Here is a 21,471-nt window from a genome sequence, read left to right on the forward strand (position 1 = left end):
TGTGAAGTCATACGTATTCACATGATGCTTCATATAATGTAATTATTTTAAAATAATTTATGGATGTAGCCACAAGAGTCTGTTTTGAAGACTTCTAATAAATGACTGTTCCACTGTGTAAGAACACAAAGCCTGTATGTGATCTGGTATTATGAGGATCTGATAAGTAGCCAACGTCAGTGTATCCAATCATATTCATATCTTGTTTTCTTTGAAAGAAAAGACCAAGATCTATGGTGCCTTGGAGATATCGAAAAATATTCTTGATTCCCGCCCAATGACGTTTAGTTGGAGCAGCACTATGCTTAGGTAGTAAGTTCACTGCAAATACGATATCAGGCTTGGTGCAATTTGCAAAATACATAAGCGTTTCAATGGCACTGAGATAAGGAACCTCGGATCCCAGTATCTCTTCTCCTTCCTCCCATGGTGTAAATGAATCTTTCTCTATATCAAGAGATCGAACAACCATGTGAGTCTTGGAAGAGTATGATTTTTTTATATATTGAATTTCTCCAATATTTTCTGTGTACATGCGGCTTGGTGTAGTAGAATACCTAAAGGAAGATGCTTGAGTTGTATTCTCAGGAAAAATTTGGTTTTACCCAAATCCTTCATTTCAAATTCTGTCTTTAGATGATTGCGTGCTTCATCTATATCTTCTGTATTTTCGATGATATTCAGATCATCAACATACACAGAGATAATACAAAATCCTGTTGAAGATTTCTTTATGAAGACACATGGACAATCATCATTGTTGGAGTATCTCTTTTATAGAAGGAACTCTTTTAGTCGGTTGTACCATATTCTTTCCGACTGCATTAAGCCATATAGTGACTTTTTAATCTTTACACAATACATGCTACGATTTATGTTTGGATTCAGAATGTCTAATCCTTCGGGGACTTTTATATATATATATATATATATATATATATATATATATATATATATATATATATATATATATATATATATCCGAGTTAAATGACCCATATAGGTATGCGGTCACTACATTCATCAACTGCATAGATAGATGATTTTGTACTGCCAATAAAATTAGATATCGAAACGTGATTCCATACATCACTGGAGAATAAGTCTCATTGAAAATCAATGCCGAGTTTCTGCATGAACCCTTGTGCTACAAGCCTTGCTTTATATCTCACCACCTCGTTGTTTTCATTCCGTTTGCGGATGAAAACCTACTTGTATCTCACAAGGAAAATATTACGAGGAGTAGGTATTACTGATATGAATATCTCTCTTTTGGAGAGTGAGTGCAATTCTGCATGGATTACATCCTTCCATTGTGTCCGGTCCAAGCGCTTGCGGCACTCTGCCATGGTCTTGGGATCTGGATCATTGAGAAGGTCATTTGCAATCTTTGGGGAGAAGTATGTGTCGACAATTGTATTCTTTCTATCAAATGATTCTATAGAATCAGTATAATTTATGGAAATTCTATCTACCCTTTCTGACTCATCGTGATTTCCCATTACAATAGAGTCTGAGTGTTCCGATGTCCCAGCATCAGTATTTGTGTGCACAGTTATGCTGGGATGTGGATGTTGAACATCCACTGGATGTATATTATCCATAGTCCTTGGGTGTCTTTCAACTTGACATTGATTTGCAATTACAATTTTAGAGAAGAGATTCCTTTGTTTCCGCGGTAGCTTGTAAGAAGCTTTATCCTTTGTGACCGTACTTCTGGAAGTTGAGTGGTTTTGTTTGATACCTCCACTCTTTCTGGCACATTACTAGCATGATATAGGATTTAGTGACACTTTTGTTGTTAGTAAATGCATCTGTCAGATTATTTGCAATATTTTATAAATTTATGATTCTTTGAACTTAGAGTTCAGATTCTTGAGTACGTGGATCTGAAGAGGAAATGTTTGAGGCATTCCAATTGATTTCCAGGCATTCTTTCTGGTACTTGAAATCTCCCCCTAATACCGGGAAATGCTCCTCATCAAATATACAGTCAGCGTACCAAGCTGTAAATAGGTCCCCTGTGAGGGGGCTCGAGGTATTTTATGATCGACAGAGAGTTATACCCCACCATAGATACCTAATTTTTTGTGTGGACCCATTGATGTACGCTGCAGTGGCGAGATCGGTACGTATACAACGCAACCGAACTTTCGCAGATGAGAAATGCTTGACGGATTTCCACGTACTAACTGCAGTGGGGAAGCAATGTAGTTGGTCGTAATTGAATTAAGTCAGCAGCGTGTAAGACTGCATGACCCCAACATGAAGTTGGTAGGTTGCAATTATGTAATAATGGTCGTGCAATGAGCTTGATTCTCTTGATGAGAGATTTGGCCAAACCATTTTGAGTATGGACGTATGGTACTGAATGATGGACTTGAATTCCTAGGGTCATACAATAATTATTGAAGGCACGTGAGGTGAATTCAGCCGCATTGTCCATTCGAATGGATTGTATCCTATGTTTAGGATAATGTGCTCGTAATTTAATGATTTAAGCAATTATTTTGGCAAAAGCATGGTTTCATGTGGACAAAAGACACGCATGTGACCACCATGTAGATGCGTCAATGAGAACCATGAAGTACCTGAACGGTCCAGTTAATGGTTGGATAGGACCACATATATCGTCTTGAATGCGTTCAAGAATTTGAGTGGTTCAGCTTGGATTTTAATATAAGAGGGTTTTAAAATCAATTTTCTTGTGGCACATGTGGTGCACACAAAATTCGAAGATTGTGAGAATTTGACATTATTTATGCCATGACCAATTGAATTGCTGATAATTTTTTGCATCATCCTGGTACCAGGATGACCAAGGCAATCATGCCATATTTGGAATGTGTTAACATTATGAAAAATTACCTTATACGCAACATATGGTACGGATTTGATGTATGTATAGTATAATCCTGAAGAAAAAGAGGGATTTTTCTCTAGTATTTATTTGGCATATCCGTTATTTTTGGTAATGAGGAGATATTCCTCTTTGTTTTCATCATGTGTTTCGATATGGAAACCATTTTGACGGTGGAAGTACCAAAGCAAGGTATCTCTCATCTTGTCCTAGGAGCTCTGAAAATAATAAAAGGACAAGAAATTTAGTTTCTCAAGTCCTAAGTAGCCAGAGACGTCTAGCAAAAGTGAGAAATAAGAGCTTACCACAGCCGATCACAAAATTACCCCAAAGAAAAAAGAAGAGGAGCCACTTGAGAACTTACGATGGTATGAAACCTCAGGAAGTAGGTATACCGGATTTTAATCTTCCCACGTAGGAAGAAACCAGAGAAAATACGCGCGCTGAAATTGATGTTGGTAAACTAAAGGACCTTGCTTCAACAGTAAGAAATTATGAAGAGTAAGATGTAGAAGCACTTGAAAGTGCAACCCATGATAAAAGAGGAAGCCTAGAATAGAGCAACCACAATAGTTGACTCATACTTCACAAATAAAATTGCCACAATTATAGATCATGACCCTGAGCCAGTATCGCTCACTGAATGTAGAATGAGGTCAGATTGGAAAGACTGATAGAAGATAATAACAACTGAACTGTTATCCCTGAACAAAAGAGAGATTTTTTAGGCCAGTATGCTGCACACCTCCTCACATCAAACCCGCAGGATACAAGTGGGTTTTTGTTCATAAGAGGAATGAAAGGAATAAAATTGTGAGGTATAAAGCACGATTAGTGGCACAAGGTTTCACTCAACGACCAGACGTTGGTTATAAAGAAACATATTCCCCGGTGATGAGTGGTATTACCTTTAGATATTTAATCTCGATAACAGTCAACCTGGAGATGAAAATAAAATTGATGGATGTTGTGACTGCATATCTTTATGAGAGCCTTGATTCGAACATTTATATGAAGGTACCTGAAGGAATACCATTGTCGAATCAGGATAGAAGAATTAGACATCTTTATAGTGTATAATTGAATAAATCGCTATATGGGTTGAAATAGTCAGATCCTAGAATGGATTTTTGTATATGATGATGATTTGTATATCATTAGTTCAAATGAAGAAATTGAAGAAGCAACCTTGTACTTGAAGTCTAAATTTGAAATGAAATATTTGGGTAAAACCAAATTTTCATTAGGCGTGCAATTAGAGCACGTGACGGATGGAATTTTTGTATATCAGTCAAACTACACTCAGAAGGTGTTAAAGCGGTTTGGGTTTGAAAAATCATTTCTATCTAAAACCCCTATGGTCGAAAGATCATTGCAAACAGATCAAGATCCATATAGACCTAGAGAATAGGGGGATGAAGTATTAAGATCAGAATTTCCATACTTAAGTACAATAGGTGCACTGATATATCTGACTAATTACACTATATCGGACATAACGTTTGCAGTGAACCTACTTGCACGATACAGTGCAGAGTCCACTAAAAAATATTGAAAGGGTGTGAAGGATATTCTGCGTTACTTGCAAGGTAGCAAAGATCTGGATCTGTTCTAAAGGAAAAATTAGGACCTAAGTCTTGTTAGATACACAGATGCAGGGTATCTGTCAGACCCACATACAACAAAATCATAGACTAACTATGTTTTTCTATGTGGTGGAATTGTAATATCTTGAAAATCGTTAAAACAAAGTTCTTCGACGAACCACTAAAAAATAATAGCTGTATATGAAGCCGTACGGGAATACGTATGGCTTAGAAGAGTGATCAATCATAGCTAGTAGTCATATAGTTTGAACACTACTAACATTCCCATCATTATCTATGAAGATAATGCTGCATGTGTTGCAAAATGTAATCGAGATATGTGAAAAACAATTTAATAAAGCATATCAACCCCCAAATTCTTTTATACTCATGAATTGCATAGAATAAATGAAATAAAAGTAATGTATACCAAATCATGTGAAACTCTTATAGATTTATTCACTATGTCTCTCTCTATATCTAGTTTTGAAAGATATATTCGTGACATTGGGATGATGAGACTTAGAGAGTTGTGCATTTAAGGGCGAGAATTTTCACATAATACCGATACGAAGAATTAAATCTTAGTCAAGAAGATTAAACAACTAAAGTTAATTATGAAGATTATATGAAATATTTGGGTGAATTGTACTCTTTTTTTTCTTTAAGTGAGTTTTCCTGAAGTTTCTCATGATAAGAGGCAATTCGTGTGATCATGTCATGAGCTACGTACTCTTTCTTCTAATTTTTTGTATTGGGTTTTTAGGGAGTTTTGGTGAGACATATGTATTTTACGAGAAATGCTCAAATAGGAGTGTTAAGAAACATAGAATTTTACAACCGAATATGAGCCCATCTCGATCTTTTGAAAGATTTGATTCTATTTTTAAGAGATTTTTAACATTGTATATACGAGACAGTACCTTTTATTATAAAACACAGATGAATACATAAGAGAAAGCTTTTTCCCTATATTATTTCTTTTTATGATTATTTTTTTAAGGATTTCAAGACTATACCGGTAATAGTGTCTCTCACTATTATCCATAGTTAGTGATGGACGATCTGTGGGCTCGTCAGAGGCCTGTGCGACAAAATCGAAGGCGGTCGTTGTTCCAAGCTCCCACTGTCGTTGCAGCTCGAGCTGAAGACAGCTGACATCTCGCCTGTGGATCTCAACCGACCGACGGCACAAGTAAGTAGCACCGCAGCACCGGCGCGTGTCTCTGTTATGAACCTGTGACTAGGGATGGTAGTTCGGGAGCTTGGAAATATTAAGGGCGGAGAACCGGTGACCCTCAGAGTGCGCTGTGATGCTGAGTCGGCCGGTTCGAGTTCCTGCTGCCATGAGACGTTCCCCATTGTTCTTCCATTCATTTCCAAACAGGCGAAAGTAACAGATTTCGTCTTGTGGCACCCTATTTTGGTGCAATAAAAAACACGCATAAATCCATTCAAAAATAAAACATGCATAACACAAATTGAGATGTGAGACGCGCCCCACTCTTTTCTGCTAGCGAATTTTTGGCTCACGTCCGGTCGCGCCAGCTGGTATGTCGTCAGCACTCTTTTGCTAAATTCGAATGCAAATTCAAGGTGATTATTATATTATGAAACGTTATAACCGACCATAGGTACCAAATGAGGAATTGTGCCTATATAAGTTGTTGATAGTGTGTATGGATGTCTTAGATCATTTAAATTTGAGTTCCCTTCGATATGAATTTAGATATATTTTATATATATAAATATGGCTAGTTCCTCTTAAGCCAGTCTAGTCTTTTTTAAAGAATAGACACACATGGGCATCTCATATCTGATATATATTAAGGAAAACAAAAGCCAGTACTTAGGAAGGACAACTGTCCCTAACATTTGCAGAAAAGACCCCACCAAAAAAATTATAATCAAGTCCAACAAGGTCTTCTCCACTGCAACCATAGCCACTCCGTGCTGCTCCCCATCGCCGTCGACATTGCCGCCAGTAGAAGAAAGGAAACCCATAGAGCCAAGCAAGATTCGGATGAACCCCATTCACACGGTGGCTTTTGGAGACTGCAACAATCACCTGTCCCGGAGAACGGAACCATAACTTTGCTTGAGAAACATTGGCGGGGCCGCGCCCCGGGCTTCTACTTGACCTGCTCGCATGCCGTCATCTACCGACACAACCTCATCCTTGCAAACCGCTGCAAATGTCAGATCAATTGCCGTTCCTTCGCTCGCTCCATACCACGTCGTTGTTGCCACCACCAGACAAGGCTGAAGCACCGGACGACTCACTCTTGAACAGGATTTGCCAAGATCCAAGGCTTCAACTGAAGCTACATATTTGATGAATTCCCACCTCACGAGCCCTTCACTGGTGCTAGATGGAACATCATCATCATCATCATCATCATCATCATCATCATCGAGAGAGAGAGAGAGAGAGAGAGAGAGAGAGAGAGAGAGAGAGAGAGAGAGAGAGAGAGAGAGAGTTGGAGGACAATTGTTCCAAAGGATGCCACCACCAAATCTACCGAGTCGACAAAGTCATGGACACGAACCCTCGAGCTGGTTGTGCCACCAGAGAAGAAAGCCACCAGAGCGAGATGGCCAGAGGACCAAAATTAGGAGACCCGCCGCCACCACTACCATCGCTAAAGTGGAGGACGGGATGGAAGATTAATTTGACTTAAAACCTACTATCTACTTGAGGGATAGGCCCCTCTCCCTCTCTCCATCGGCGGGCTCACCGGAGAGGGAGATGGACCAGAGAGGTGGCGACACTAGAAACCCTAGATATTTCATGCTAGTCCGACAGGAGGACCAAGTGCAATTCTTGAATATAAATCGGGGAAGAGAGCGGGACAAGAGTCTAGTTTTTTTTAAAGGTACCGAATGAGGCGCAATCACCTGAACTTTGGAGCATAAAAAGTGTTGAATTCGGTAGGTTGCAATGCAAAAGTATACAAACAAATGAATCGAACTCCTTTTTTTCATTGATGATTGATACATGTTTATATACAAGATGAGGGGGTGTATTTGGGAGACAATCCTCCCGAATGGACATCCATTGCCAAACGGCGAGGAAACCGCCGACAATTGGTCGCATTGGTTTCTAACACTCCCACTTGATCAATGTTGGTCCATGTACATATATAATTCATCTTGAAAGCTTCTCTAAAAACCCTGTGAAAAAAATATGAGCATAGTGATAGTGATATGTTGTTAAAACTCCTTTAAAACCTAGTGAGAAAATAAGAAGAAAATGATATAACATATATTGATTATTATCTCTTTCTTAACTCATATGAGAAAATTTTTTAAAAGGAAAAACCCATAAGTGAGTTTAGATAACAATAGATATGCCTTGTATATCTCTTTTAAAACCCCAGTAGGGAAAATAAGAGACATGATATACGATCTTGTGTAGATATTGCCTCATTAAAAATCATTTATGAGAAACTTTGTAAGTAAAACTTATATAGGGAAAAGAGTACAATATGATGTATGAACATGTTAAATTCAGGAGGAGACTCCCCTGGTTCTTGCAAATCTCAAAGTTGTCGCATACCAATTCCATAAATATATTTTGAAATGTTGAAGTTTTTTTTTATAAATAAATCAATGAGGTTATCATATGATTTAACTTGTAAGATGTTTATTTCCCCACTTTATTATAACTCATGAGGATAAAATAATTTAGGGGCAATATGCTTAGTGATATTGTTCTTTATGTAACATATTTGCATCTGAGCAACACAAGCTGAATTATCTTTGTAGATAATGGTAGGTGATTCAATGGAACCAATATCGCATGACTATTGTGTGTGGTTTATCATTCTGTGAAGCCACACATATTCGCGTGATGCTTTGTATAATACGATAATTTCAGAATGATTGATGGATATAGCCACTAGAGTCTGTTTGGAAGACTTCCATGATATGATCGTCCCACCATATAGGAACATAAAGCTTATATGTGATATGGTGCTGTGGGGATCTAATAAGTAGCCAGTATCAGTATATTCGATCATATTTGAATCTTAATTTTTTTGAAATTGAAATAATAGGCCAAGATCTTTAGCGCCTTAGAGATATCTAATGATATTCTTGACTCCCGCCCAATGACGTTTAGTTGGAGCAGCATTGTGTCTTGCTAGTAAGTTCACTTCAAATACGATATCAGGTCTGGTGCAATTTACAAGATACATGAGCGCTCCGATGACATTGAGATATAGAATCTCGGGTCCCAGTATCTCTTCTCCATCTTAACATGGTCCAAATGGGTCTTTCTCCATATCTAGAGATCGAACAACCATGGGAGTTTTAGATAGACATGATTTGCCAATATTTCTCCAATATTTTCTGGATATAAACAGCTTGGTGTACCATAATTCCTGAGGGAAGGTGCTTGAGTTGTAGAGCCAAGAAAAATTTGGTTTCTCCTAAATCTTTCATCTCAAATTCCGTCTTTAGATGAGTATTTGTTTGCCATATCCGTTGTTTTTCGTTAAGATGAGATATTCCTCTTTGTTGTCATTATGAGTTTCAATATGGAAACTATTTTGATAGATATCTCTATAACCTAATAAGTTACGAATTGAATCAGGATACAATAGAGCATCATCAATTATGATGTAAGTACCCATATAGAGAGTAATTGTGGCACAACCTGAGCCAACAATCACTGCATCGCGTCCAGCAATTGTCAAAATATTTTGTTGTCTCTTAATAAGAGTTTAGAAATATTTTGTTTTCCTAAGTATAGAATTTGTGGTGCAATTATCTGCAAGACACATTTCCTCCTCCATCGGAATGACTCCCTAGAAATCTATATATAGAAAATAAAATTTTTGATAAGAAATTCTTTATTGGATATATAAATACGTATAAATTTTATTTAGTATCATAAGTGCTGATACAATATAGTAACGATAAATTATTATTGCAACAACTAATAGACGTAGATAACATAGTATTTTAGGAATTGAGAGACTAGATAAGGTCTCTAAACATGTCATGCGAAGAAAATTCAATAATTATGTTTTTCATGCTCATGAGATCTTCTAGCCGCTGTAGAGTTTGGTTGTTACTTAGTTCTTATGGAACTTGTTGTGAACAACTAGCCTCCTTTGTGGTGTCAGTTTGAAGATTGAAGTATGCTTCATATCTTTGCCCTTGAGTAGGTCGGTTACGTTCCACAGATTATAAATACAGATCAATTAAATATCTCGGGGTACGGCATTTCTTAGTGGTGTGCGGCATTAGATTTTTCAAATTTGGGTTTAAAAATGTCTTTCCCCTTTTTTCCGGTGCACGTGGCTTCTGCTTCCTATTGCGTATGCGTTTACCTTTAAAGTTTGTTGGTTGTCATCTAAAAGAGCCATCGAACTTATTGTTATTCTGGATATTAGAATATACTTCAGGTAAAGGGACACCACCAATTGGACACTAATGATGATTCCTTACAAAGAGTTCATTATTCTTTTCGGCATGAAGTAATACATGTATTAAGTTGGAATAAAATTGGTATTCTCTTGCACGATAATGTTGCTGTAAGATCCTATCAGCGGGAAACATAGTAGATAAAGTTTTCTTTATCTTTTCCGCTTCTATATGTTCTTTTTCGTAAAAATACAACTTGGAACATATTTTATGAACATCATGATTATAATCTCCGATGGATTTGAAATTCTGGAGTTGAAGATGTGTCCATTCATGACTTGTATCAGACAGAATGACTGATTCTGCTATTCATATCTTGTTTTAAGAGCTAGCCATATAGTGCTCAGATTCTCTTTCATCAGATACTCATATTTGAGATCTGGATGAATATGATGTCTTATTATGTATAATACACCATATTTAACTTGATCTACGAGTGGTTGATCTCCCACTTGGGGAGGTTGGAATGCTTCTACTATTCCGCGGGATGCAAGGCTGACCTTGACGTTCATTGCCCATATCGGGTAGTTGTGACCATCAAGTACGAGTGCATCGAACTCTTTGCCGGTCATCTTGACCTACATGAATTTAAACCATAGATTTGATTAATTTACTACAGGTAAATTTAAAATCATTATGGTAATATTGTAATAATAATACAAAATATGTAAATTCAAGTTGAGACTTTAATTACATAGTGTAGACATCAAATTATGTAACTAACATGTTGAAGATGATCACTAAATGTGGTGAAGATATCGCAGTAATAGAAGGCATAATCTGACATTTGTCAGGACCTAGTACCTTGTGTTATGCTAAATATAATATTTGGAATAACACATTGAAGATAGTCATTAAGTAAGATGACAAAATATGCAGTAGATGCCATAGTTTCATTACCCTGTGTTTCACAAATATTAAAGTGAGGAAATCACTTAATTTGATTTTGCATTTAGATTCTGCTTGAATTAAGCATTTTTGTGCATAAGAGCTATTTGGGCTTAATTAAGGTGAATTAGTATGTAATTCTGCAAGAAAATGATCTCAATTGCAAAATTAACACGATCGTAAATAAATAGCATCCTATAGGGATTGCATGAAGCAAACACATTGACCATTACATAATATTCCAGAAAACACATGGTTTGTAATGTTAAATTACAACATTAAACAATACATGATGTAATTATTACTAACACCAGGGGCCTAAACATGACAAGTACTTAATTAAATAGTACTGGTAATTGGACTATTTTGCAATTTGTTAAAAACCTAAGGGGTTTTATGCAAAGTGGTCATAGGCTCGGGTGTGCCGGCGCTAGGGGCAAAGACAACCTGGGTCAAAGCCCAGGTGGCCTTTCAGCCCATGTGGTCAGGCGCGGGCAAGGGCGGACTGGGGCAACGTGGGCCTAGGTTGGCGTGGCCTTTCAATCGGCCGAGAGGAGGCACACGCGAACGACGTATAAGAGCGGTGTGGCGTGGCAGTTAGGTTTTCTCCTCGCCCCGCTCACCGTGCCTCGCACGCCAACGCCACCGCACCACCTCGTCTGCTCTTCCGTAGCGCCGCTCAGCGTGGCGTGTACTCCTTCCCATCGGAGGAGGAGGTTGGGTCGCCACTGTCGCTGTCGGTGTGGGCCTCGATGCGAAGGTCCGTGGTCACCGGGTCCAAGATCTCGGGCGGAGGATGCAGCGAGCTGTAGTCAAGGGCGACGCAATAGGGGCAGCCTCGATATCGGCGTGAACGGATCCGTCAGAGGCGGGTGCACTGCTACTGAAGTAGTGCACCACTGTGGAGGCAATGCGGCCTAGGCGGCTCGGTCCTGGCTTAGTTAGGGCGACCGGCACGGGTGTCGGTGATGAGAGCTCCGAGTTGACATCGACTGGGATATCCACTTGCGTTGGCGAAGGGTTGACAGTGCTCATAGTCAGGCTGAAGGTGAGAACATGAATCCATGAGTGGGGTAGTAGCCGAGGGAACGAGGAGGTGACCTCAGGTGGATGAGGTCGCGTGTGTTGGTCGTGGTCAGAGTGCTGCTAGGACCGGCACCATGCACGTCGACCCGAGGACGACGAAGCGGGCGAGGACCATGACGATCATGATGACCATGCCGAGTGAAGAAGCAAGGCTGTGGCCCTAGGGAGTGTGGCGACAACGACCGCGACCTGAGGTGTGATGAAGATCACGACGGCATCCGAGGAAGGCATTCGGGCGGCGATGTCGCATGTGGTCCAGAGCCCGGAGAAGAGCAGATGCCAGTACCATTACATGTAAGTCCCAATTATCCATGGCGCTTACCGGTCGACTGATGGAAGCCTTCGTGCCTCCTGTTCTTCTCCTTATGTCCTTTGTCGAACTCAGTAGAGCGAAAGTGACTAATAATGTGTCAAATTCAATAGTATTGCAATGTAAAAGTAGACAAACAAATGAATAAAATTTCTTTTTTCATTGATGACTGATACATATTTATATATAAGATAAGAGAGTGTCCATTTAGGAGATAATCCTCTCGAATGAACATCCGTTGTCAAACGACGAGAAAACTGTCAGCAGTCGGCCACATTGGTTTCTTACAGCAAGACCCAAAACCACTTAAGACGAAGTGGTCTCGGTCCCTTCCTCCACCAGCCAGTAAGGCCCAGTACAATCGAGCCTGAGCCGGAGCCGAGCGCGTCCTTCACCTGTACACCTTCCCGGCCCTATCCGCAGGGGACCCAACGATCCCAGATTGGTAGCCCCTCCGCGCGGCCTGCCCAATCCGATTGGCCCAGCAACCACTCGAGCGAGCAGACGCTGTCTCCGTCTCTTCTCCCTTTCCGGCCTTCTTCCCCCCGCCCTCCTCCTCTCCTTCCGCGGCAGCTTCCTCCCCCTAGAAGCTTCTAGACGAGAACCCAACCCAGCCGCATTAGCCGCGGGCGACGGCGACGCGGTCGGGTCCCGGGGCGGTCTTGCTTGCCCCTCATGGATCAGAGGAAGGCCATCTTCCGCGCCAAGCTCCGCGAGACCAAGGATAAGCAGCAGAGGCGCATCGACCCCTCGCTCGTCAGGTGCCCCCCCCCCCCCCCCTCCCGCTTCCGTTCATCTCTGTCTTCCCGCGTCCGTTCTAGTGATTTGGTCCTAGATTATTATCCTTTGGATCGTGGCGCTAGGTTCGCCTCGTGGTTGGATGGTTGCGTTGGCTGGCGCCGCCGTTGTTTGGTGTTACCCTAGCGAAGTTGGATGAGTAGCCACGGCGAATCGTAAGGATTTGGGTAGTGATGAGTGAATCAGTAGTTTTTTTTGTTATTGGGGAGATGCTTGTGGACCTTTTGATGGTGATTTGCTCTAACTAATAGACAATTACGGTATGACTCCCTGAATTTACACTGTCCTGGTATGGCCCCTTACATATTGCGAAGCTATATTGTCATATAATTTTTTTGGTTTGAGTTGATTCCACTATCTTGCATTATTCATCTATTCTATAAAGGCTGTCGTAGATCTTGACTCTTGAGAGCATGTGTGTTAGATCAGAACTATTTGTAAGTTATAACTGCAAACGAAATTTGTGTTTTACCCCTTAATCTGGGGGTCTCGGAGCACCAGGATCTTTATTAAGCAACATAAGTATGAACGGTTATAAAACAGTAAAAAGTATGGCATCTGAAAGTTGCATAATTTGCGCAGGTATAATGAATACGATCAGCCCATCTGCAGGGTCTGCAATATTACGCTGAAGTCTGAAGCACTTTGGCCGGCACACCAAGTGTCACGGAAACACCACGAGGTAAAAAACCCTGTCCATGTTGATTGATTTGCGCCTGTGGCTTGTCATGTGGCTGTTTTTGGCTGGTTATGTTCAAATGATTACTCGAATGGATGTTTGAAGTCAATTACGCCTGATACATTACTGTTCCATCTTATCCTGTGTGAAACTAACTTTTGTTCATTATTTCATTTAGAAGAAGTGTATTAACAGAAGCATAAACAGTTGACAAAATTTTATGCCTTTTGTTTCTGTGTTTATGGACACTTTTTTCTTTTCCTTTTGTGTTTATGGTACTCCAATGGTTTATCCTTCGTGTGCTGACATCTACTGAGGTTTACTTTGATGTGGTTTTCGTTCTTACAGAAAATGTCTGGTTATTGGTTTCTCACATTTTTTGGGTGGTAAATGTGTTGGCTGCATTAGCAATAGCACATTTTCTGTGGTTTGTGAATAACAATTATATTTCCAGCTATTTTCCATTTAAAGTTCAGTTACTGCTTATTACTATTAAATAGCACCCATTTCTTTCCATGTAAGCTGCCTGTGTATAATTTCTATGTTGAGATAGATTCTTGATTATATTTTAGTTGCTCCAAGAAGAAGAAGAGATTTATGACATCACATTCGTATATTCTGTACCATGGTCGCCTTTTGAATTTGAAGTGTTTTTGCTATTGAAGGTGCCTGTGTTCATTGCTTATAAGCTGAGCTTGTATTTTGACAATTCCTGGTACAGGCAAAAGCCGCAGCAGCTGCTAAGGCTGCAGCAGGTGCAGGATCTCGGGGCAATAGTGCTAGGCAGGAACAACCAGTGGAGCCTCAGAAAGAAAAATCTTCCACATTACCTACCAATTTTTTTGATAATCAGGGGACTAAAAGGCAAAGTGATGGTGAGAATACTGAACGGCCCTGTCCTCCCTTGCTCAAAATTAGAATACACATAGTGTAAAATAAACGTGGTCTATATACTCTATAGGCATTTGCTTTTATCATGTTACTTGTAATCTTTCTGTGGTTTGTAAGTCTACAGATGGATTTATCATTATTATTGCAAATAAATTGTCTCCCCTTCTCTTTAAGCTTGCATCTGATTTCTCCTTTATGTCTGCCACTGCTGCGATGTTTGTCTGCCATTTGTATGAATCCATCTACGCACTCTTGCTCAGATACCATGGTTCTACAGTGTTACGCATTAGGAGTTTTGTTTTCTCATAAAAAAGGGGAATACTATTTCATATTCCACCCTCATTTAATGAAATATGCTGTAGGATTTAATGTACGGTGAAATTAGTTTGGGATATTTACAATGTCTGAAGAAAGATATTAACATTAATGTTAGGTATTTTCTGTATATCACAAACATAGATAACATGTGGATCGTGCTACAGTATCTGAAGTCCATTTATTAGCAATATTGATAAACTTCAAGGTTTTTTGCACATCCTTGCCCTAATATAATGACTTTGATAATTAGATGCTAGTTCTGAAGGAAGGTCTGTGCGTCGTGAAGTGTCTGTTATTCAACCGAAGACCAAAGAAGCAAGCACAAATAAACAACCTGTTAGGCTGGACCAAATGGCAAAGAAAGGGAGTCAAACCAATACCAATGCCAAAGGAATCCTTCCAGGGAATTTTTTTGACTATGAAGCGGAAGATGAAGCTCCAGCTCCAGCTCCAAAAGAGCTGACTAGTACATCTGGAAACACCGCTAGTTCAAATCACATGCAGGTGAAAGGTGTACCTGATGGCTTCTTTGATAACAACAAAAATGGCAATGGCATGCAACCTAGCGAGCCCAGTTCATTTTCTAAAGAAGCAAAGAGTGCAGAAACTGCTCAGGTAAAAGGATCATTGCCAGAAGGTTTTTTCGATAACAAGGATGCGGATCTCCGTGCACGTGGTATCCAACCTCAAAAAGTCGTCATGAAGTACGTTTTCATGGCTACCCCTTGCAATTGCATTGCATCTACTGTGAATCTTTGCATAGAGTTGCAGTTACATAATTTTCACCAGACCTACATTATTGAAGTACTGTCCCGTTCCTTAATGTATCAACATAAATGAGGATGATTTGTAAACTGAGTCATTGTTATTGTTACACCCATTTTGTATTTGCATTTGTCAGAGTTCAAAACCTGCAGGAATAAAGAGTTAGTAAATTGCTACACTGTAGTTAACTAAGATTAACATATTATGTGTTTATTTTATTTGGGGTTCTCGTTATGTACACTGAAATTTTTATATGAACACATGAATCTTCCACAGCGATGTGTACAAAGAATTTGAGAAGGAAATTCAGGAGGACTTGCAGGAAGTTGATGACCGACTTGAAGAAGAGGAGGTTAGGCTAACTTGCACTCTACGTTATCTGCTTACAGTAAAAAAGAATCTGTTTGCTTATCCAGTGCAATTATCAGTTCTACACTGCTAATGTGAGCAAAATTTGCATCTACGCTATAGATTGATGCTGCTGCTGAGAGGGAGGAGTACTTGACTCTAGAGCAACAGTATGATAATTTGCACATCTTGTTATGTTTTTAAAAAATCCATGCTTATCAAAGGGAAGTTTTTATTGTGGCCATCCTTTTATTTTTACACAGGGAGTACAGGCAGCAAGTAGATATGTTGAAGAAACAACTCATAGAGTCAAAAGCTGCCCGTACTGCTAAAGCAAATAGCAAACCTGTTGGTATGGACATGGAGTCCAGCAGCGATTCATCAAGTGATGAAGAGGATGACAACACAGATTTTGCTGTTGACTGGAGAGCACAACATTTGAAATGATGAAAAGATTTTGTGATCGCCACCGACCTACCGTGGAAACACAGAAATTTTAGCATCCACCATCATGCATCTAATTGAGAAGTGTAAGCCAGTTCAGGTTTTTTGCATGAAGAGAAATTTTTGTATGTTTACATCTTTCCTTCTCTCAGTAGTAACCAGTTTCAACAACGTTTGTAGCACCACCACATTTAGAGCAATGGTTAAACTTGTTCCGAAAATGGACCGGGAATTTCACATGTTGCTCTTGCTCTTAATTTTATACATACTAAACAAACTGGTTCTATATCACAATTTTATCAGAGGTTGCCTGTGCATGTATATATCTTTGCTTGTCGACACCTGGACATCCCTGTTGGTTCATGGTTGGTTGGAGTTCTGGAAGTTTGAAGGGACGCCTCTGCCTGTGCAGATTGACTGCCCTGTGCAGGCTTCAAGTCTTCAACGCCTACTCCTACCGGGCGTATATCTGCCATGGCGATGGATGGTGCCAATGTTGGTTCACGCCGGATGCGTTTTCTTTGCAAAAGTGTGCTGACGCCTGGCTGCCTTTCTTTGCAAAATTTTCGTCGCCTACAGAAGCCAACTTTGGCTCCTCTACCATGTTATACATTCAAAATTTGTGCTTCCACGTACGAGGATCCATCATGGATTTATATATCAAAATCGATGCATCAGCTTGACACGATATGAAACATTAGGCTGCCAAAAGTTCACATGTTGAGCTCATTTTGAGTAAATCTCATGGTCTATTTCAAAATTGTCCTGAAGAGAAGCCTATCAAGAAGATCTGCAGCTTTTTTTCTTCTTCTGCAGGTTAGCTATTTACTGCTCACACAGACACCACAGGTAAGCCATGCAGAGGCACAATGCGTCAATGGGGCATGGTTTTGTTCATGGGGAGAGGTTCTTTGACGTCTCACGCTCACCTCCAGGCATGTGAAAATGGCAAATAATAACAGATAAGATGCCAAGATCAATTGCCGAAATGATACTTGTTGGAGCTATCAACCCAATGACGTAGGTAAACTCGGTTGAAACGGTTCATGTTTCTTGTCAGATTTGTCATCTGCTTATTGTATTTGGACAGCTGTTGGTTGTATAATTATGTATGCAATGTTTGACGGACACATATACATGTTCCTTTACTTTGCTCAATCGATAATTAGCTGCCATACATGGAGCAAAGAAACATCATCATCTGATCAATTTATTGGATACGTGCACTCGTATAAAATTACGTCGGGACATGCCAACTTCCTAAACAATCCATAGAACTTTCTATAAAGCGAAGTAAATAATTCATTGATGGAGATGGAAATAGTGTATGCCTTTTCTTTTATCATGTAATTGCAAGTGAAGATGAAAGGTCTGAAAGATAAGAGTAATAGATCACGACATGTCTGATTATTTTGTGTGTGATTTTGCAGTCAAAGGGGAGTGGTTAGCCAATATAATTAAACTAAATTTCTTGTCAATGATGTAGATGACAATACATAATGTTTGTGGGACACACGAATGCAAGATATTCAGAACTAAGAAAACAACGTTCAATTCAACTTTTGTTTCAAGAACATGGTTCTTCATTAAACTACTAGTTTACATCTACGAGTCACACAGCTAGGTGATAAAGTACATTCATGGCCCACCTAGACTTGCACCGGCCGCCCGCCCTTGCACCGCCTCCCCGCGCCGCCTGCCCCCCGCCCCTGCCCCGACAGCTCGCCCCCGCCCCGCCTCCACGCTGCCTCGCTGCGCTGCCCGTCCCCGCCGCCTCGCCGCGCCGCTCGTCCCCGCCCTTGCACCGCCTCGCCCCGCCCCCTGCGCCGCCTCACCACGCCGCCCGGTCACCCCGGCAGCTCCCCACCCCGTCCCGGTCGCCGCACGCCCCTGCCTCGCCGCCCGGTCGCACCACCCCCGCCCCGCCGCTCGACCCCACCCCCCAGCAACCCGGCACGACCTGTCGTGCCGCAACCGTGCCCGGACCGACCCGGCACGGTACTGTGCTTCACGAGCTGTGCTGTGGGGCCGAGGGCGCGGCACGCAGGCCGGCACAGCACGGCCCGTTACAGTATCCAGGCATATCGGGTCGTGCCGAGCCGGACCCGTACTGGGCCAACACGATTGGCTCATTTGACCATCTCTGCAAAGCAAAGGGGCAAATAATGCATCAACAGTTTGTGTCAAGAATCTCAAGATGACACCATGGTCCCATGATTATCTTGCAGCAACAGTTGGCTGTTATAACTTTCCAATTTCCATCATTTCAGGTTCTACTACAGTACCAAATTCCATTATTTCAGGTTACTACAACAGTACCAATTTTCAAGCTAAATCATACTCTCTTTGCTTTTTAGAAAGGGAATAGGTTTGCGATGGAGAACCATGTCCAGTACCAACTTGTTTAGAGTAAACCAGAATAGTGCCTCTCCCAGATGATATATTTCATCGCCATCAGAATAGCATGATAAGCTAAAAAGGTGCAGATGCTAGCTCTCCAATTCCTCTCATAAAAAATAATCAAATAGTTTCTTTCTTACAAATATTTGTAACTCGGTTTTTTAGATGAAGGAAATTCTTTATAACTCGGGTTTTACCTCTCTGCAAAAATTCTCTGAACGGAAAGCACTTGTGGTGTGGATAAAATCTACCACCAATCACCAACGCATAACAGAAGTCATTTGACATTTCTACTGAAAATTAGTTGATCTTCAATCTCTGATATAGATTATGAATTTATTTCCTCAGAATGTCCAATTTTTCGTTAGACTGTTACCCAGAGGGATTTACCTATTGAACCCTCCACTAAGATTTTTCAAACCAGGTCTGAATACATGATCATTCTCTTGAGCATGCTGATGGATAACTGTCTGGAAACAGGCATGGAGCTGTAGTGTCAGTAAGTGCCATAGCATTTGCGCGGAACCAAGCTATTCGCTTGTTCCATGATTAGCAACAGTAGTTCTTGAAAGCACATAGTTCACAAACACAATCAACTTTTCGACTTGAGGCTGCGATCATATCTGGCTTTTCCAGTAGAGTTTTGTTATCTGCATAATTCAAGTTTGACTCCGAAACAAGTATCGAACATAGTTAAAACACAGCATGCAAATCACAGGCATGCCCAATGTTCCCACAGCATTAGGAACGTAGCAAACAACCACTAGGCCCTCAGCAGTTCATAACAATTGGGTGACATCGGTCTCTAAATTCTGCAGATTGAACAGAGAAATTAACGTTTTTGTAGTTCTAATCTTGCTTACTAACAGAAATTGAAAAGTTTTATAGTAGTAGAAAACATATGTTTAGATAGAATTCAGTGCATTTTATCAGTAGTAGAGTTCCAGATGACGACTAAACAAATCCAGATGAGAGGTCAAGTATACTTCATTCACATGCTTTCAGTATAAATTCGAAGAAGACAAATGAGTATTAGCATCTTTCCAGTGCCACTGCATTATACAAGTATTCTGTACAATCTGAATAATCACACAACAAATACTCAAACATAAAAACAGCAAGACAGTTCTACTCATTGTCAGTTCATCGCCATTTTATTCCATGAGTACTGTAACCATCAAAATTTTTGCCCCTTAATTAAGGCCCAAGAAGTTGCAGCGGTCCCAAAATTGCCAATCAGGCAAACGCATTCGTTAAGCCAGAGAATCAGAACTCACAAAGCTTGCAACAATATCCATGGAATGATGCAAACCTTCTGGAACATCAATTTATTGTGTCATGCCGCCACCTTCATCGATCCTGCAATCTGCAGCTGCCGGTCTAGAGCTCTCCTCCCGGGCTCCTCCTACCTCAGAATTATCGTTGAAGCACATTGCTGGATCAGCACACACCACAGAGCCAACACTGCACTGCTTCTGGAACGGGAACGGGCCAACCTCCGCGTCGATCTTGCCCCGGACATCGAGCAGGAGGCTCCTCAGCCTCACCACCTCTGCCTCCAGAGCCGCATGGTCCTGCAGCCGCATCAGGAGCTGCTGGTTGGCGGCACGGAGCTTCTTGACCTCCTCCTCCAAGAACGCCGTGTGCGCCTTCTTCTTCTCCCGGTACTTGCGCACGGCCTCCCTGTTCCCCAACGGTTTCCGTGGCTTCGTCGGGTCCTCTCTGGCGTCGTCGTCCTCGCCGCCGTCGCCGGCGAAGACCTGGGTGTGCGTGTGTAGGCACGTGTGGGTGTGCATGGCGGCTGACGGGCCGGGAGGGTTGCAGTTATGCGTGTGGGTGCAGCTCGTTGTGGTGCTGTTCAAGAATTCGTCGAAGTTGTCAGGCATCTCCGGGTGGGAGAAGAGCAATTGGCAAGGGAAGTCAGCTCCATCATCCATTGTGACAGAGAATGTGCCAAGAACAAGCTTCCCCTTATATGGTCAATGGACAAGTTGCACAGGAAAGTTGCCAAAAAGAAGGAAAAAGAAGGGAAGGAATTAGGAACTTGGTTCTGGTAGGACGTTGTTTGAAGCTGTAACAACTGGATTATCGATCAGGGATTGAGGAGGCAAATTGAAGGATCACAAATGAATCAATTTGCAAGGGCAGTAGACCTCACCACTGAACAGTAAAACTTGGCAGGATTCGAGGAAGGGCAGCAATCTCCTGCAAAAAATGGCGAGCCGCCCAAATTGGGAGAAAACAGGCGGTAATCGATAAGACACCCAGGCGGTAAAATAGCCTCAAAAGCTGGATTCCGGCATCAAAATCTCATCTTGAGCTGCGGAAACGATATGGAATAGACGGATAGGGCCGGACTGCCGAGCTGCCTCTCGCGGGGAGAAACTTTCTACCTTCCGCTTTTCGCCTTTCTCGGTTTCTTTATCCCCCCCCCCCCCTTCCCCCCACCGATCTTTTTGGTGATGTTTGATCCACTTCTTTCCGTTTTATCGGCGATTGGGGGAGAGGAGAATCCTGGAAAGGGGGACGCCAACGTGATGGGTGCGGGGGAGACGGAGTGAGGAGGGTCCAAGTTCTTGCCTCTGTTGGGAGGTTTTTGTTCGCTCATCATGATTGGATCTTTTTGCTTGTTGCTTCGTCCTGCCGCTTGGCCTAGTTTTGTCTT

At 41.3% G+C, this 21,471-nt stretch overlaps 3 protein-coding genes across 3 annotated transcripts; 2 read left to right on the forward strand and 1 right to left on the reverse strand.

Annotated features, from left to right (window-relative positions):
• Nucleotides 1-12,628: 12,628 nt before the first annotated feature.
• On the forward strand, nucleotides 12,629-16,694 carry LOC133885137 (protein ABA AND ROS SENSITIVE 1-like). The gene is made up of 7 exons (XM_062324792.1): nucleotides 12,629-12,924; nucleotides 13,544-13,643; nucleotides 14,362-14,515; nucleotides 15,100-15,553; nucleotides 15,891-15,966; nucleotides 16,086-16,132; nucleotides 16,226-16,694. Exons 1-7 carry the CDS (start codon nucleotides 12,839-12,841, stop codon nucleotides 16,407-16,409), a joined length of 1,101 nt encoding a protein of 366 aa, XP_062180776.1. The 5' UTR covers nucleotides 12,629-12,838; the 3' UTR covers nucleotides 16,410-16,694.
• A 1,352-nt stretch (nucleotides 16,695-18,046) lies between these two features.
• On the forward strand, nucleotides 18,047-18,607 carry LOC133884136 (protein TRACHEARY ELEMENT DIFFERENTIATION-RELATED 7A-like). The gene has a single exon (XM_062323500.1). The coding sequence runs from the start codon at nucleotides 18,047-18,049 to the stop codon at nucleotides 18,605-18,607; it is 561 nt and encodes a 186-aa protein (XP_062179484.1).
• A 1,170-nt stretch (nucleotides 18,608-19,777) lies between these two features.
• On the reverse strand, nucleotides 19,778-21,471 carry LOC133885645 (basic leucine zipper 19-like). The gene is made up of 2 exons (XM_062325379.1): nucleotides 20,965-21,471; nucleotides 19,778-20,776 (listed from the first exon to the last, which is right to left on the reverse strand). The coding sequence occupies exon 2, from the start codon at nucleotides 20,741-20,743 to the stop codon at nucleotides 20,135-20,137; it is 609 nt and encodes a 202-aa protein (XP_062181363.1). The 5' UTR covers nucleotides 20,744-20,776; nucleotides 20,965-21,471; the 3' UTR covers nucleotides 19,778-20,134.

Source organism: Phragmites australis, chromosome 11, assembly GCF_958298935.1.
Source record: "Phragmites australis chromosome 11, lpPhrAust1.1, whole genome shotgun sequence".
Lineage (NCBI taxonomy): Eukaryota > Viridiplantae > Streptophyta > Magnoliopsida > Poales > Poaceae > Phragmites > Phragmites australis.